At 45.0% G+C, this 17,829-nt stretch overlaps 1 protein-coding gene across 1 annotated transcript in view; it reads right to left on the minus strand.

The window, feature by feature from the left end:
- dhx35 (DEAH-box helicase 35) overlaps positions 1-17,829 on the minus strand; it is a 91,958-nt gene that overhangs the window by 52,225 nt on the left and 21,904 nt on the right. Inside the window, exons 3-7 of the mRNA XM_038803593.1 lie at positions 16,381-16,473; positions 15,226-15,303; positions 11,749-11,853; positions 7,141-7,202; positions 578-647 (exon numbers count right to left, since the gene is read on the minus strand). Coding sequence (XP_038659521.1) covers positions 578-647; positions 7,141-7,202; positions 11,749-11,853; positions 15,226-15,303; positions 16,381-16,473 — 408 coding nt within the window. The remainder of the gene's footprint in view (positions 1-577; positions 648-7,140; positions 7,203-11,748; positions 11,854-15,225; positions 15,304-16,380; positions 16,474-17,829) is intronic.

A 17,829-nucleotide genomic window follows, 5' to 3' on the forward strand; every position in this document is an offset into this window, starting at 1 on the left:
ATACAGTCTCGCTCCCCCCAACCCTCCCAACCCCCAGCCCCACAAATGCTCGCTGTGATCCAATTCTCGAAAGTGCATAATGAATAACACCCATGAATTGTAGAACCCCCTCCATCCTTCCCCTCAGTTCAAATTTGCCCTTTTCAAGCGTTAAGAATTCCAGCAGGCCGCACTGCCACGCCAGGGCACAGGGTGGAGAGGTTGATCTCCACCCTAACAGGATCCGCCTTCGGGTGATCAACAAGGCGAAGGCTACAACAACTGCCTCCCCGCCCGTTTCGAACCCCGGCTGGTCCGAACACCCCGAATATGGCCTCCCGAGGGCCCGGGTCCAGTTTCACGTGCACCACTTTAGAAATTACCCTAAACACCTCCTTCCAGTAATCCTCCAGCTTTGGACAGGACCAAAACATATGAACGTGGTTTGCGGGGCCTCCCCCGCAGGGTTCAACCTTGATAAGTTTAATACAAACTGAAAATGTTTTCTTCTACAATCTCAGATCCTAGCTTCCAGGAACCAAACATCTTGAGGTTTTCATTCACCAAACATATTCAAAGTGCATTACTGAATGCTGACCTTTCTTAATAAGCCAATAGCTATGTCTGTGTACAAAGTTCTTTCATGGGCCTCATCCAACAGCAGGACACTGAAATAAGGGTAAACACAAGAATACATTAGAAAGTCAGACATATGAAACAATCATCATGTTTCTGGTACACAAGAGTACGGAGGTGAACACTGTTACGACACCCTGAGCTAGTGTGCGGTCAAATCCAGTCTCACAGACCCCAGAGTCCCAACATAAGTGAATTAACCAATAATTTGTATAAACTTTGCAGACTCCTTGGGTTCTAGAGTACACAATACATTATAGCCATCAGGTTTGTAAGTTGAACACAATAACTGTTTATTTATAACAGGAACAGAGTTGAAATTTGCAATAATTGTAACAGAATAACAGAACGAATAGCTAATCTACTACCCCCCCTCCCCCGTTTACCATCCCACCCTCTACCCAAACACACATTGACACACAACACACAGAGGGAGGGGTAAAAATAACAGGAATTAAACTATGAAATGAAAGGTGAATGTCCTTGCTTCCGATGTTGAGGTTGTTGCAGCATGCTTAGTGATCAAAGCTATCAGATGGATTGCTAACGAGGATAATCTGAGAGCAACATTGAGTAAGAACTCCCAGGCTGTAGAATTCCCTCTGGGGAGTAACTTTATCTTTTATTAAGCTGGGCCTTCACTCAAAGGATCCTCCCCAGGCCTGTTTAATTCTTACTTGTTTCCAACTCCACCAAAATGACCGAGCGCCTTACTGAGATAAGAAGAGTTCCCCACGAGCTTTAAAAAAGGGTATTTAGACAACTGACCCGGCCTACAGCTGGTGGCTGGACTGAATTTCCTGCAGTTCAAGCTGGTTGTGGAGAGAGAAAGGTCTATACTTTGGATCTTCAGAAAGAATCCCTTCCATGAGAGAGGGAGATCAGGGCTGTGACCCTCCAGCTTCTTACAAAAATGAAAGTAAAAGCAAGCACAGTCAGACAGGGGAAGGAACATTCCAGAGAAAACCCCGACCATTCGGCAGGGGCCTTCGATAAGGCCTGGCAAATTGAAACAGTCCATTGGCCAACAACTACGCCCTTCACGGTGTGTCATCACTGATCCTCCTTGACTCTGCTTGGGCAGCACGGTGGCACAGTGGGTCAGCACTGCTGCCTCACGGCGCCGAGATCCCAGGTTCGATCCCGGCTCTGGGTCACTGTCCGTGTGGAGTCTGCACATTCTCTCCGCGTTTGCGTGGGTTTCACCCCCACAAACCAAAAGATGTGCAGGTTAGGTGGATTGGCCATGCTAAATTGCCCCTTAATTGGAAAAGATGAATTGGGTATTCTAAATTTACAAAAAAAAAAATCTGCTGATGCGAAATATAAATAGCTCTTTGTAACCTGCCTTGCCTGAGGTCATAAGTCAATCCTCAGTTTTCCAGCCACGTGAATTAAAGGTGAAGTTCATCTTAAAGCCATTAATTACCCATGTACAAAAATTGAAATAGCAGAAAAACAGAAATTAAAAGGAAAAAACAGGTGACCATCAGGGGTTAACAGGAGGATCCTTAAAGTACCGCACATAAAATATATCACCAGATTACACAGGTATGGTAAAAAATAAAGAAAAAAGATGGAAAGTCTGCAATCTTTTTTGTAACATGCAGTGTGACAAATTTACAAAATTAACATTTCTAGAGGTTCAGTGATGATAAAATATGGAATCGAGCTGATGGAGGTCATGCCTGTGCACTGGAAAGCAGCACAGCCCCACATTGCTCCAGGCACTTAATTGATTGGTGAGGTCCTTCCTCGGGATCAAGGATCCTGAGGGTGGAAATCCCGCTCACTGAGCTGGTCAATTATAGGCTGACATTTCTTCAGTGTGCAGCAGCAGTACTGGGGAGAGGGTGGCCGTTACCAGTACTACACCTACCTGAGGCTTAGGATCGCCACGAACCTGAGTGATTGGGGAAGAGGTGTTGAGGGAGATTGTTGGCAGCATGGGCACAAGGTGGCTTTCAGCAGCCCCCCCCCCCCTCCCCCCCTCTACCTAATGCTAGGCCCTTCGATCAGTCACTGAGTGCCCGACAACAAAGGAACCCTTGGACGTCCACAAACACACCATGGATTGCCTTTTGGGCTTCCTGCATGCCGGTTCCCGAAGTGGGGGATTGTCCACTTAAGTGGCTCAATTGGTGGCGGGCAGGAAAGCCGTCCAGGGGCTTTCCTGCCACAAACTACTCAGGACAATGGCAGCAAGGGGGCAGGGCCCCTATCCATCACCCTTCCACCTGATTAAATGCCCCTGTGCCAAACCTGCCACAGGAGAGGTCAGTAAATTCCTTCCATGGATTTTGATAGCTAAAAATAAACATCTTTGAATAAAGAAAGATTGCATTTGTGTAGAGCTCTTCACATCCACAGTACACCCCAAAGTATTTTACAATCAATGAAATACTTTGGAAACGTCACTCCTGTAATTTAGGAAAGACAGCAATTTGTGCACAGCAAGCTCCCACAAACAGCAATAAGATAATGACTGGCTAATATATTTTTTGTGGTGTTAATGGAGGGTACATATTAGCCAAGACACCAGGGATAACTCCCCTGCCCCTCTGAAATAGTGTCACTGGACTGGTCTGCTTCCATCCATCTGGGAGGGCTGACGTAGTTTAACGTCTCATCCAAAAATGATACCTCCAGTAGTGCAGCACCCCCTCAGCTGCCTTGGAGTGCCAGCCTGGATATTTTGGGTGCAAGGCCTGGAGTTAATAAAAAAATTCACTACTGATCCTCATCCCAGATTTTTTCCTCCTTGTTGTTCTCAATTTGCAAACGATTCCCCCCTTCCGATTCACCATGGCCCACATGTCAACTCTTTGGTCTCCTGCAATGCTAGCCTTCAAATCGGTTTTTGGATAAAAATGCTCTGTTGGGTTGGATTAATTCAGTTTCCAACTTCACTCTGGGAAACGTCTAACTAAAAGGGTTAAATATTGGCAACGCACTTGATTTGGCATGGTGGAGGGAGGAGCCAGAATATCAAATCCTACCCACCTACAATACCATGGGCTGAATTCTCCGCCGTCAGCATTCTCCGTTTTATTGGCAGCCGGGGGTTGCCCGACTGCGTGGGGCTACTCCACAATGGGAAACCCCATTGAACAGCCGGCGAAATGGAGAATTCCGAAATCTGGTGTGGCATGACGGGAAACCAACCCCACGTGCGAGTTCCATGATAGGTGTTTTATTTACATTCTTTCCCACCTCATATTTACCTCTTTCATTCTGTGACCAAAATCAGTAGCCCAGATGAACACAAGTTCGTTAGTTACACACACAGTAAGGCTCAAATCAGGAACATGTCCCATGAAGAATCATAAGCCTAGTTTTATTAATTAGTGTAAATTTACCATCAGCATTAACCTGTGCATTTTAAATAGGTTCACATTGGAACTAAAATATCTAGGTTTATCTAGGTTACAGGTACAAACCAGACTCCTGTGATCCTCATAATATTTTCATTGATTCCTCTATATTTTATTTACAAGCTGCCCAAAAGAAATAATTCTGCAAATTTGTTACATTGGACAAAGAGAATTTGACAAATATAGCGATCCCTTGGGAATGTCTAAAGGTATTTAAGGGGTAGATAAGACAACACTTAAATAAATTACCTGAAAATAAAACAAGACAAGTCTGACATATAATTAGTTAAAAGCAAATTTACATTAGACACAAGAAAGGTCTTAATGCAGGATAATCTGTCAAGCAAAATCCCGATGGATGCTAAGGTGTGAGAATTAAGTTGTGAAGAAACAAACTTGGCTGGTCCAACTATCTTTATCTCAAACTTGCTTCTTTTAAAAATTTTAAGTACCCAATTATTATTTTTTTCCAATTAAGGGGCAATTTAGCGTGGCCAATCCACCTACCTCGCACATCTTAGGGTTGTGGGGGTGAGACCCATACAGACACGGGGAGAATGTACAAACTCCATACAGAGAGTGACCTGGGGCCGGGATCGAACCCGGATCCTCGGCGCCGTGAGGCAGCAGTGCTAATTACAACGCCTTCGTGCCGCCCCAACTTCTTTCATGCTGCCTTCATGATTCTGAGTGTACATGAGCCGTACTGAACCAGGAAAATTCCAAGGTGGATCATGGTTTGTGCTGAGTTCTGTGTATGAAGGGGCTATCAATGGCCTCAAAGTCCCTAGGTCAGGGAAGAGAAAACACCAAAGAGGATTCCCATTCTGGAGGGACATATTTGCTGCGTGTGGATGTCACAATGGAGGCATTTTTGGGCTGTGGTATGACATATTCATATTGATAAGTATGTACCTGTCAGGCAGGGAGGAAGTTGTCGAGCAAGGGAACCGTGGTTTACTAAGGAAGTTGAAGCACTTGTCAAGAGGAAGAAGAAGGCTTATGTTAGGATGAGACATGAAGGCTCAGTTAGGGCACTTGAGCCAAGGACCCGGGTTCGATCCCAGCCCTAGGACACTGTCTGTGTGGAGTTTGCACATTCGGCCCGTGTCTGCGTGGGTTTCACCCCCACAACCCAAAAGATGTGCAGTAGGTGGATTGGCCACTCTAAATTGGCGCTTAATTGGGAAAAAATATTTGGGTACTCTAGATTTATTTAAAAAGTCATTGAGTGCGTATGGAGGCGGCTTCTTGCAAGCGCACAAGTTTGGGGGCGCTGGTAACTGCGCCTCTGCCGTTCCCGCCGGCGCGGTACTCCACCAGCCCTGTGGTGGTGGCAGCCTTGAGAGTCTGGGGGCAATAGAGGAGATGTGTGGGAGGAGTGGGAGCATCGGACTGGGGGTTCTGAAAATGGCAGAGAGCGGGGATTGAGAGGATGGGGGACTTGTTTATAGAGGGGAGCTTTCCAAGTATGAGGGTACTGGAGGAGAAGTTTGTATTGGTGGGGGGGGGGAACGAATTTCGATATCTGCAGGTGCAGGATTTTCTGCGTAGTCAGGTATCAACCTTCCCACTCCTGCCGCTAAGGGGGATTCAGGACAAGGTAGTTTCCAGAGGATGGATAGGTGAGGGGAGCGTTTCTGACATTTACAAGGAACTTATGGAATCAGAGGAAACGCAGACCGAGGAGCTGAAGCAAAAGTGGGAAGAGGAGCTGGGGGGAGAGACAGAGGAGGGCCCTTGGGCGGACGCGTTGAGTAGAGTCAACGTGACCGCAACTTGTGCCAGACTCAGCCTGATTCAATTCAAGGTTGTTCACCGGGCCCACATGACAGTGGCCCAGATGAGCACATTCTTTGGGGTGGAAGACAGGTGTGCAAAATGTGCAGGAGGACCAGCGAACCATGTCCACATGTTCTGGGCGTGTCCAAAGCTGAGGGGGTTTTGGCAGGGGTTTGCTGATGTCATGTCCAAGGTATTAAATACAAGGGTGGCATTGAGCCCAGAGGTGGCGATTTTCGGGGTGTCGCAGGATCCGGGAATCCAGGAGGAGAAAGAGGCAGACGTTCTGGCCTTTGCTTCCCTGGTAGCCCAGAGGCGGATATGACTAGCATGGAGGGACTCAAAGCCCCCGAAGTCAGAGACCTGGCTATCGGACAAGGCTAGCTTTCTCTTTTTGGAGAAAATTAAGTTCGCTCGGAGGTGGCAACGATTCATCGACTGCTTCGCGGAGAATTAATCATCAGCAGAGGGAGGGAGTTAGGTTAGCGTAGATTAGGGGGTTAATTAATGGTGGGATCTGTTGGGGAGGGAGGTGGTATTTGCACTATGTTTATATTTTCATGTCACATTGTTTATATTGCTGCTGTTACAATGCCAAAAAATACCTCAATAAAATGTTTATTAAAAAAGTCATTGAGAGGATCTGTCTTGTCCGGTATTAACATCAGCTGGGATTGTAACATTCTCCACAGATGCTGCCAGACCCACTGAGCTTTTCCAGCATTTACTGTTTTTATTTCAGATCGCTAGCATCCGCGGTATTTAGCTTTTACTCATCTGCTGTAGAGCTCTGAAGACTGTGGGCTGCACATCATCGATACGTGTCAATGTTCACACTTAACAATGAACAGCTGAGACATGACCACTGTGCATTTATCAAGTGGGAAGTTAATTACCAGGAAATAGTGTCAATTAAATATAAATGATTAATATTCTCAGCATTAAAAGCAGACCAATCTACACCAGAGATACATATTACATATTACAGTAGGCTTGGTATTCTATTCTTCTAGTTTACAATCTATTTAACTCATTGCCAACCCTGGAAATTAATATCGGATGTTGAATGAAAGAATATCGGATGTTGAACTGCACTGCTTTTTATTTCTATTTGATTTAACATTGATGAGGCAGAGAGTTTTGATCTAAAATGTGTGAAGCTTAAAATAATTCTCAACCAGAAGAACTGAATGAAAGTGCATGCTAAACAACGTTGACTAATTTAGAGTCAGGTGTGAGCCTGTGTCAGCTGCAAAACAGCGTGCTGCACAGTGTTTATTCATTTTTCTTGCAATTCCACATCACACTTTTTTTAAAAATGCTGAGTCACAGTAGCAGCCCAAAACTGAATCGTTCTTTCAATAGTTACCTGTATTTCTTCAATAGAGGGTCAGCCATCATTTCCCGGACAAGCATCCCATCTGTAAGAAACTAGGACACAACAATACAGGATTAATCAGTGTTTCAATTCAGAAATCCTTAGCCTACTGCAGGGTTACAATGAAGCTCAACATCAGCTGGAGGAGCAACACCTCAGCTTTCAAACTAGCCACTTTGCAGACTTTAGGCTCAACAATTTCAGACTGTAACATCTGCCCCATTTTATTGCCTGTTCTTTGCATGCATGTTTTGGTACTAATCTGGCTTTTCATCAGTTCTTGTTACTGGATGGTAGCTGTTTATTATTCTGTCACTTAAGGGCAGCATGGTGGCGCATTGCTGCTTCACGGCGCCGAGGTCCCAGGTTCGATCCCGGCTCTGGGTCACTGTCCGTGTGGAGTTTGCACATTCTCCCCGTGCTTGCGTGGGTTTCACCTCCACAACCCAAAGACGTGCAGGGTAGGCGGATTGGCCACGCTAAATTGCCCCATAATTGGAAAAAATGAATTGGGTACTCTAAATTTATTTTTAAAAATTATTCTGCCATTTATACCTCCGCTAGGCACAACTTCAGCTTCTGTACTTGCCCCATTACAACATCCTTTGGCTCTCCCCCATTTAATATCCAGTCTTCTACCCTCTCATCCCTTGTGTCCTTTATCCACTCTCCGTTTCATCTGCTCCAAACCTATTACATTTCTTTGTGTGGAGTTTGCGTGTCTGCGTGGGTTTCTTCCGGGTGCTCCGGTTTCCTCACACAGTCCAAAGATGTGCAGGTTAGGTGGATAGGCCATGATAAAATTGTCCCTTAGTGTCCAGGGATGTACAGGTTAGGTGGAGTTGTGGAGGATAGGGTGCTCTTTCAGAGGGTCGGTGCAGACCCGATGGGCTGAATGGCCTCCTTCTGCACTGTAGGGATTCTATGGTTCTATAATTTCTATCTTTTCCCAGTTTGGATGAAAGGTCATTGACCTGAAAGGTTAACTCTGTTTCACGGATGCTGCTTGACCTGCTGGTATTTCCAGAATTTTCTGTTTGTAGTTTAATGTAGAATATTGTGTCAACCATTTTAATGTGACCCTGCCATTGATGTGGCACAATGGCATACCAATAGCGTGGCATGACTCAGGTCTCTGCTTATGCCTATGAATTGCCTTGTGGTAAGATTTTGGCCTGACCATCTGATCAGGAGAATGCCTAATCAATCAATGCCACAATAACATAGCTCCCAGAGGTTCAATACCAGCCATGATTGGGAAAGTCCCAAGGGAGAAGGGACGCTCGCTTCCTTCGCCAAGGAATAGTGGACAGAGTGAATATAGCAAAGTTCAATGAAAATAATTTTGTTTTGAAAAATGTAATTCAGTCAAGTAAAATATTAATGCAGAGAGCTCCCTTAATGGTTCATCAGGTAAACACAGTTTGCAGTCTGATACTAAACCACACAAATTAAGAGTGTCCAAATTTCAATCTCCAATAGCCATGCATTGCATCCACCTATGCATGCAATCTCTCGGTCGGTCAGATACTGCACGTGTCGAGGAGACTTCAAGATCACCTCAGTGTTTATAGTCAGCCCTGGGCAGAAAGTAAAACCTGAGGTGATCAAGCACTAATCAGATGCCAGATTTGATCAATTATTAGGGATTAATTAATGAGTCTACTACAAACCGTGCAGAATATGCCATTAAATAGATGAATATGGCTTCCTTACCAGCTCAAATAAGTGATTTTTATGACGGGAAACTGAGGAGAAAAAATATGAAATGAATAGTGGAATATAGATTAATGAGGATCAAACATGGTCGAAATGATGGGGTGGTATAAGAATATTACTGAAGACTAAGCAGAGTAGCATGTGGTACGTTAAGGTATATGGGTCGTTTTTAGCACTGCTGCCTCACGCCGCCGAGGACCTGGCTTCGATTCCGGCCCCGGGTCACTGTGTGTGTGGAGTTTGCACATTCTCCACATGTCTGTGTGGATTTCACCCCCACAACCCAAAGATGTGCAGGGTAGGTGAATTGGCCACGCTAAATTGCCCCTTAATTGGAAAAAAATTGGGTACTCTAAATTTATTTTTAAACGGGTATAGGGGTCTTTTGGTTAATACCGGCACTGCAACAGCCTTTGGGTGGTAAGTATGCCCCCTGTGGTAGCGGGATCCCAAATGCATTTGCCAATTAAATATCAGGCACAATCTCCACTGCAACTAATGACTGTTGCTATCAGTTGACTACTGATAGAAAGTGTGTGGACAAGGTTGATCTCAGCCTGTCATCTCTCACCAGCACATAAAGAAAAGCTGGCTGAACGACCTGAAGGCTGCTGTTGTCTATAAAATTAGACCACCACAGTCTCACCACCTTCAAGCTTTCCGAGTCTTGGAAGGGGAGGGGGAAGGGGGGTTAAATTCAATGATGCCCAGTCGCCTATTGTCAATGATGGTCTGGTACATTTTAACTGATGAGCAGGGATTGGATATGCTGCTGACTATAAGTCGTGATCTAATGGACACATTTGGCTTTGGGACCATTTAAAAATATAAGTGCAGTTGTCGGCAGAATAGGATCCAAAAGCCAAAGTTCTCTTGCATTGATTCACAAACTCCGCATGGACAGTGATCTGGGCCGGGATCGAACCCGGGTTCTCGGCGGCGTGAGACAGCAGTGCTAACCACTGGGCCATTATGCCACCCCTGCTATTTCTAAACATTGAAGTAAGATTAGAACTCTTAGAATTTGTCACAGGTGTCCAAACTTTCTCATACTTGGTTCTGCAGACTTAATACATTTTCGTGATTTGAGAAATTGGGCCAGCCACTGCAGAAATAAGACGCCGAACGAGCGGGTGGTTGATGTAATATCGCCTGCTTTGTACTATAGCCCACAATGAAAATGACAGTGTATAATTTATTTTGTTATATTTTGTTATCATATTTTGTTATATCTGACAGTACTCCAGATTAAAAGTATATAATTACTGGATGTAGCAGGAGATGTACTGGAGTTTGATTAAATCAAAGAGTCAAAAAGGTCTACAATACAGAAAAGTCCCTTCAGCCCACCGCATTTGAGCCAGTCAAAAACAACCACCTATGTATTCTAATCCCATTTCTCAGCACTCGTCCCATAGCTCTGTACGCCTTCGCATCTTAAATGCACATCTAAATACTTTGTTATGTGAGAGTACCTTTAAGAAATGGTGGTTCATTAAAATAGCTGTAGTGGATATACCTTTAAGAAATGGGTGTTTATCAGTGATGTCAGAGTGGGGTGGAGCTGGGCTGTCTGTCTGCTTTTACTTTCACTTTGGGCTCGCAGCTACAGGGTGTGTTTAGTTTTGTTTTAGATTTGGAGAAGCTGTAATCAAAGCAAGATGTGTATGAATGTCTGCCAGCTAAAGAATGTTCATTTGGTGTTTTCAAAGTGGTAACTGTACTCAGTAGTGAAGTTAAACCTGATGTCTTTCTGTAAAAAAGGTTATGTTTGTCTTATGGATGTTGGAAGGAAAGATTAAGAGTTACATAGAGAGTACTGTATTCTTTGGGGGGATTTATTGGTGCTGATAGTTGTTAAGATGTTTACTGTGGGTTTATAAAGAGTTAACTGGTTTCATAAATAAACACTGTTTGAATTTAAAAGTGCTGTACATTTCTGTTGCATCACACCTGCAGAGTGGGCCCGCGTGCTCCCCATAACCACAATCTATTCAAAGTTGTGGGTGAGGTGAACTCCATGATACACTTTAGGGTTCTCTAAACCCTGGCCCATAACAACTTCTTAAATGTTATGAGGGTCTCTGCCTCCGCCACCCTTTCAGGCAGTGAGTTCCAGCCTCCCACCATCTGTGGGTGAAAACGTTTTTCCTCACATCCCCTCTAAACCTCCTGCCCCTTACCTTAAATCTATGCCCCCCTTGGGCGGCACAGTGGTTAGCCTTGCTGCCTTACAGCGCCGAGGGCCGTTATTTGACCCCGGCTCTGGGTTACTGTCCGTGTGGAGTTTGCACATTCTCCCCAGGTCTGCGTGGGTTTCACCTCCACAAACCCAAAGATGTGCAGAGTCAGTGGATTGCCCCTTAATTGGAAAAAAATAATTGGGTACCTAAAATTTAAAAAAAAAATTTAAGCCCCCGGTCATTGATCCCTCCACCAAAGCGAAAGGTTTTTTCCTGTCTACTCTATCTATGCCCCTCGTGATTTTATACATCTCAATCAGCTCTGATTCAAGTGATAATGAAAAGATGATTGGCAGAAATGAAAAAGATACACACACACACACACGCATTATGCTGTCTCCCCTTATAATCATTGAGTGGGTGGCGTATTGAAAATCAATGGAAGTGAGCCTTGAAAAAATTCAATGTCCCAACATGCTGTTTTCTGGGGAAGAGGATGGAAGGAGCAATCAGACTCGGAGAAGAAAAGCAAACGGATTGGGCTCTTTGGACTGGAGAGTGACTCAACAAATTCTCAGCTGGCAACAGTCAGCTTGGCATGGGGGGGGTTCATAACTGCGAATCTCCCAGCCTGTGCAATACTGCCCTAACCAACTGCGCCAATCTTGGTGACACACATTAACAATTGTTACCCTACCTTTATTCTCGTTGCATGGAAATCGGTGCAGTCGTCAAAACGGATACAGTATCCAACTTCGTGACCCAACACCACACCACGCTCCTCTGCTACTCGTCCTGCCACCTTCGGGCACAGGAGAAAAAGATCAACATGAACCAATCTGGTTTCAGGAATTACCAGCTGGCAGTGGGAAGCTCTCCGAGTTCTCGCCTCACCATATTATCACAGCTGTACCCCTAAATTCCTTTCCAGCACCAAGACCAGTCATTCAAAGTAGTCATGCCGGCCAACAATAACTTGCATTTACACAAAGTGTCATGAAAACGTGCTTTATGTCAAATAACAGATTTTATTCCAGCAGCTGTAAACCCGAATTGAACTTTTAAAAATAGAGACTTTTTGAACACAGAGACTAACGGTCATGTAGCTCCCAGCCAAATATGGTTTACCCAATTTGCATTACAGCACATTCCACATTCCAATTAATTGGAATGGAAACAGCATGTTTGCAAATCCACCAAAGACAACGACCTCAGGGAACATTGATGGATCTACACCTGCCGTCACATTAGTAAGTCACCTGAGGCTGGAACAAACTATTTAGCCTAAACACTTGGACAATGGGGCCCTGGTTAAGAGAGCTTCATAGACAGGGCCTAAACAAGTTAACCTTGGCTTAGCGTACACTAACAATGACTTTAAAAAAATTACTTTCACAGTGTTTTGGTGTTGCTTGCTACACCAGCACTTTTATTGCTCAGACTTAATTGCCCTTGAGAAGGTGGTGGTGAGCTGCCCTCTTGAACTGCTACAGTACACAAGGAGAATATGCAGACTCCGCACAGAGAGTGACCCAAGTGGTGCTGTGAAGCAACAGTGCTATCCACTGTGTTACCAGAACTACTTGGACTTGGTCATTGGAAATATAATTTTAAAATGTGCAGATGACACCAGGGAGCTTCACGATTTTGGCCCAGCGACAGTGAAGGAACGGCGATATATTTTCAAGTCAGGGTGGTGAGTGACTTGGAGGAGAACTCCCAGGTGGCAGTGTTCCCATGTGCCTGTTAATGTTGTCCAGGTCTTGCTGCATATGACATGGACTGCTTCAGTATCTGAGAGGTTTGGATTATCTGGATCCCTGGGCAGATGGAGAGAGAAGATCACATGACAAGCCAACCGTTTGTGTGTTTAAGCACTTGTTTTCTCTTCAGAAGTGAAGACAATCTGCTGAGACAGAATACCCCTCACCCCGCACCCAACCCCCCACTGCTTCCCTCCCTCTCCAATCCACCTTGCAAACTCCGAACTCCGTTTGCTGACCGTGATCATCCAGGAACGTCCCTGCTGCGGACAGAGACTTCTCAAAAGAATTAAACCCAGGAATATCATCTGCCGAAGTCTGACGACAGGATTCTCCGTCCCGCCGCACCAGTTTTCTGGTGCATCAAGACTACCAAAGGAAAGCCACAAGACCACCAAATTCAGCCTGAAGTCAGCCAAGTCTTCAAACGACAGGCTGCATATTCGTTTGCAGCTTCTTTCTTCCTTAAATTCAAGAAAACCTGTCCGACTGGTTCTTGTACGATCTCGGTACGCATATCCTCTTTAAACAAAAAAAAAGTTGCGGTCAAACATGGGGAGGGGGGAAAGTGAAGCCTTTTGACCCTCCTCACTTGATCATAAAAGAAGGAACCAGGGGGTGAGCCAGAATTGGAGGAACGCAGAGCTCTTGCATGGTTGTGGGGCAGGAGAAGATTACAGAAACGTACAGAGGGCCGAGAACACGGAGGGATTTAAACATAAGGATGAGAATTTAAAATTCCATTTCAGGATGATTGGTGAATGATACATGTTGTGAGTTAGGGTGCAGCCAGGTCAGGTTTATTCAGGCAAGTCTGGAATTCAGATTTATTACTGCTAACCAAGGAATGCCAACAACTATTGAGTGCTCCGAGGACAGGAGGAATTGATGGTATCGCATCCAATGCTTTTCATAGATGACAAGGCAAAATGTCAATTTAATGTTCACGACCTAAATTCGTAATGCATAATTCTGTTCCACTTGATTGTTATTAGGTACGCTTTCGTGATTAAATTAGATCAGTTTCCCTTTACTATCCAATGCCATAAATCTGAACTGGTCAGGATCAAGCTTCATTCAAATTAATGATCGCACTGTGTGCATATATACACGCAAACGCACCGAACATTAAAGGTACAATGGAGAATTCAAGGTTGGAAAAGCAATTGGGAAGATTGAGATTTCATACCGGATTCAGTCTTGCGAAGTATTAACCCAATTCCCTTTCAAAGTTATTGTTGAAGGGCACCACACGACGCCGAGGACCCAGGTTCGAACCTGGCCTCGGGTCACTGTCTGTATGGAGTTTGCACATTCTTTCTGTGTCTGGGCAGCACGGTAGTACAAGTGGATAGCACTATGTCTTCACAGCGCCAGGGTCCCAGGTTCGATTCCCCGCTGGGTCACTGTCTGTGCAGAGTCTGCACGTTCTCCCCGTGTGTGGGTGGGTTTCCTCCGGGTGCTCCGGTTTCCTCCCACAGTCCAAAGACGTGCAGGTTAGGTGGATTGGCCATGATAAATTGCCCTTAGTGACCATAAAGGTTAGGAGGGGTTATTGGATTATGGGGATAGGGTAGAAGTGAGGACTTAAGTGGGTCGCTGCCGACTCGATGGGCCGAATGGCCTCCTTCTGCACTGTATGTTCTATGTACCCTATGTACCCACAATGCAAATAGATGTGCAAGCTAGGTGGATTGACCACACAAAGCTGCCCCTTAATTGGAAAAAAAGAATTGGGCACTCTAAATTTATATTAAAAAAGTTATTGTTGAATCTGCTTCCTTTGCCCTTTCAGACAGTGCTTTCCAGCACACAACAACTTGCTATCTCAATCTTCCTCAGTATTAATTATACCTCCCAATTTGGTGTCATCTGCACATTTTAAAATGATATTTCCAATGGCCAAGTCCAAGTAGTTCAGGTAGCACAGAGGTTAGCACTGTTGCTTCACAGCGCAAGGGTCCCAGGTTTGATTCCCACTTGGGTCACTGTCTGTGTGGAGTCTGCACATTCTCCCTGTGTCTGCGTGGGTTTCCTCCGGGTACTCTGGTTTCCTCCCACAAGTTCCGAAAGACGTGCTTGTTAGGTGAATTGGACACCTGAATTCTCTCTCAGTGTACCCGAACAGGCGCCGGAGTGCGGCGACTCGGGGCTTTTCACAGTAATTTCATGTAAACCTACTTGTGACAATAAACAATTATTATAAAAGATTATTATATAAATGGGTGAACAATGGTTCATTTGGCGACTAAATGAGGGAACAATTTATAAAGCCTTAAAAAGCCTTCAAACACGTTTGGGGAAGTGCCCTGAACAAACCCATAAGATTTCAGTCTAACAACCTTCCCAGTTGCAAGAGGACGTACTCCCATGCTTATCTGAGAGAAACACAATGCGAGCCAGCTACTTACGGAAATAGCTGCCACCCTACGGGGCTGTGTCACGCCGATCACTCGGCCCTCTGCTGTCCATCCAGCTTCCAACAGATACTGTCAACACATGGTTAGAAGGGTGAGAAAGAAGCAGTCAGCCCTGTTAGTAATTTACCTTAATACACACTTTACATTTTTTTGAGAGGCAACTGTGGAAGACATTTCAAAACAGATGAATTTCCTCACTGAAACTAACTCTCTGAGCAACATCTTCCATCCTTTTAAACACTCGCTTAATCAATTAATGCAACTCAATGCTGCTGAGCATGAAGGGCAGAGCAAACCAAACAACTTTCAATTTTTGCTATGGCTTTCCTTTCAGTCTTGTAAAAAAGCAGAATGCGGGGACAGCACGGTGGCACTGTGGTTCGCACTGCTGCCTCACGGCGTTGAGATCCCAGGTTCGATCCCGGCTCTGGGCCACTGTCCCTGTGGAGTTTGTACATTCTCCCCGTGTTTGCGTGGGTTTCACCCCCACAACCCAAAAAGATGTGCGGGGTAGGTGAATTGGCCATGCTAAATTGCCCTTAATTGGAAAAAATGAATTGGGTATACTCTAAATTTTTTTTAAAAAGCAGAATGCTTTAGAAAAGCAGTTTGGTTCAGAAACCCATCAACAATCCCATGATTTCTGCTGCCTCACGGCGCCGAGGACCCGGGTTCGATCCTGGCCCTGGGTCATCGTCTGTGTGGAGTTTGCAAATTCTCCCCGTGTCTGCCACAACCCAAAATGGTGTGGAGGGTAGGTGGATTTTGGCCACACTAAATTGCCTCTTATTTGGAAAAAAAGAATTGGGTGCTCCAAAAATTTTTTTTTAACTCCTGTGATTTTCTACACTTAGAATGATGCAGCATAGGAGGCGGCCATTTGGCCCATCGTGCCTTTACTAACTTTGTAAAAGAACTAACCAATTAATATAACTTCTTCCCCCAAAGCATTGCAATTTTTTTCCTTTTCAAGTACACCTTTAGTTTGTTTTTGAAAGCTCCTTATGATTTACTGTGTGTCAGAATTCTACACAAAATATCCTCTAGGCAGTAAAAATGTGCTTTGTGAGTTAATCCACGTTGTAATACGTCACTTGCCCCAGTGGCAACTCATTCAGTGAGACACAGAGAAACTTTAATACCAACCTGGGGAATCTGAGTGCTTTTTCCACATCCGGTTTCGCCAACTATCACCACTGTCTGATAGTTTTCCACCAAATAAAGGATGTGATTTCTGTGCTAAAAAAAGAATAAAACTTCATTGAAAATGATTACTGTTAGATGAAAGCACGGATGACTTTGCAAAGGCCTCACTGGGACTACTGAACTATGCCATGATGTCCCAGAATCTTAGTTAATTCAACGATTTGCAGTTTTCTTGGAAAAAAAAGGACAGATTCGTGGGGAAGGAATGAGAAGCACAAGTTTTTAAAATTCATTCACAGGGTGTGGCACGGCCAGCATTTATAATAACAATCGTCTTTATTGTCACAAGTAGGCTTATATTTACACTGCAATGAAGTTAGTGTGAAAATCCCCTAGACGCCACATTCCGGCACCTGTTCAGGTACACAGAGGAAGAATTCAGAATGTCCAATTCACCCAACAAGCACGTATTTCGGGGCTTGTGGGAGGAAACCAGAGCACCCGGAGGAAACCCACGCAGACACGGGGAGAACAGGCAGACTCCGCACAGGCAGTGACCCAAGCCAGGAATCGAACCTGGGACCCTGGTGCTGTGAAGCAACAGTGCTAACCACTGTGCTACCGTGCTACCTATGACTCCAACCAGTGGGAAGTTTTATCCCAGATTCCCACTGCTTTCAAATCTGCAAGGGCTTCGTAATGCCTCACTTGGTCAAATGCTGCCTTGATGTCAAGGGCAGTCACTCTCATCCCGAGATTTCAGCTCTTTGGTCCATGTTTGAACCAAGGCCAAGGTCTTGAGTCAAGCGGCCGTTGTGGATCCCAAACTGAGCATTGTTAAACAAGGTTAGACTGAATAAGTGACACTTGAAGCATTGTTAACAGCACATGTACTGATGATTGAGAGTAGACTGATGGGGCAGTAACTGGCCAGATTAGATTTCGACTCCTTTTTGTGGAAAGGACATAGCTGGGCAATTTTCACCAGAGTTAGGTAGAAGCCAGTTCTGTATTCGGACTGGAACCGCTTGGTCAGGGGTACAACTAGTTTTGGAGCACAAGTCTTCACTACTACAGCTGAGATGTTGCCAGGGCCCAGAGCCTTTGCTGTATCCAGTACTTTCAACCATTCCTCAATGTCACCTGGAGTGAACTGAATTGGCTCAAGACTGGCATCTGTGATGCTGGGAGGAGAAGGATTTCCCCCAGAACACAGCCATCTAGATCTGGAATGTTAGTTGCATAGATATATTTGGCGAAGATTTCAGAGATTAGTTGTGATATTCAGCCACTGCACACAATAGCAGCACAGGAGCACAGTGGTTAGCACAGTTGCTTCACAGCTCCAGGGTCCCAGGTTCGCTTCCTGGCTTGCGGAGTCAGCACATTGTCCCCATTCCCGTATGGGTTTCCTCCGGGTGCTCTGGTTTCCTCCCACAGTCCAAAGAT

The sequence above is a fragment of the Scyliorhinus canicula genome, chromosome 7, assembly GCF_902713615.1.
Source record: "Scyliorhinus canicula chromosome 7, sScyCan1.1, whole genome shotgun sequence".
NCBI classification, from domain to species: domain Eukaryota; kingdom Metazoa; phylum Chordata; class Chondrichthyes; order Carcharhiniformes; family Scyliorhinidae; genus Scyliorhinus; species Scyliorhinus canicula.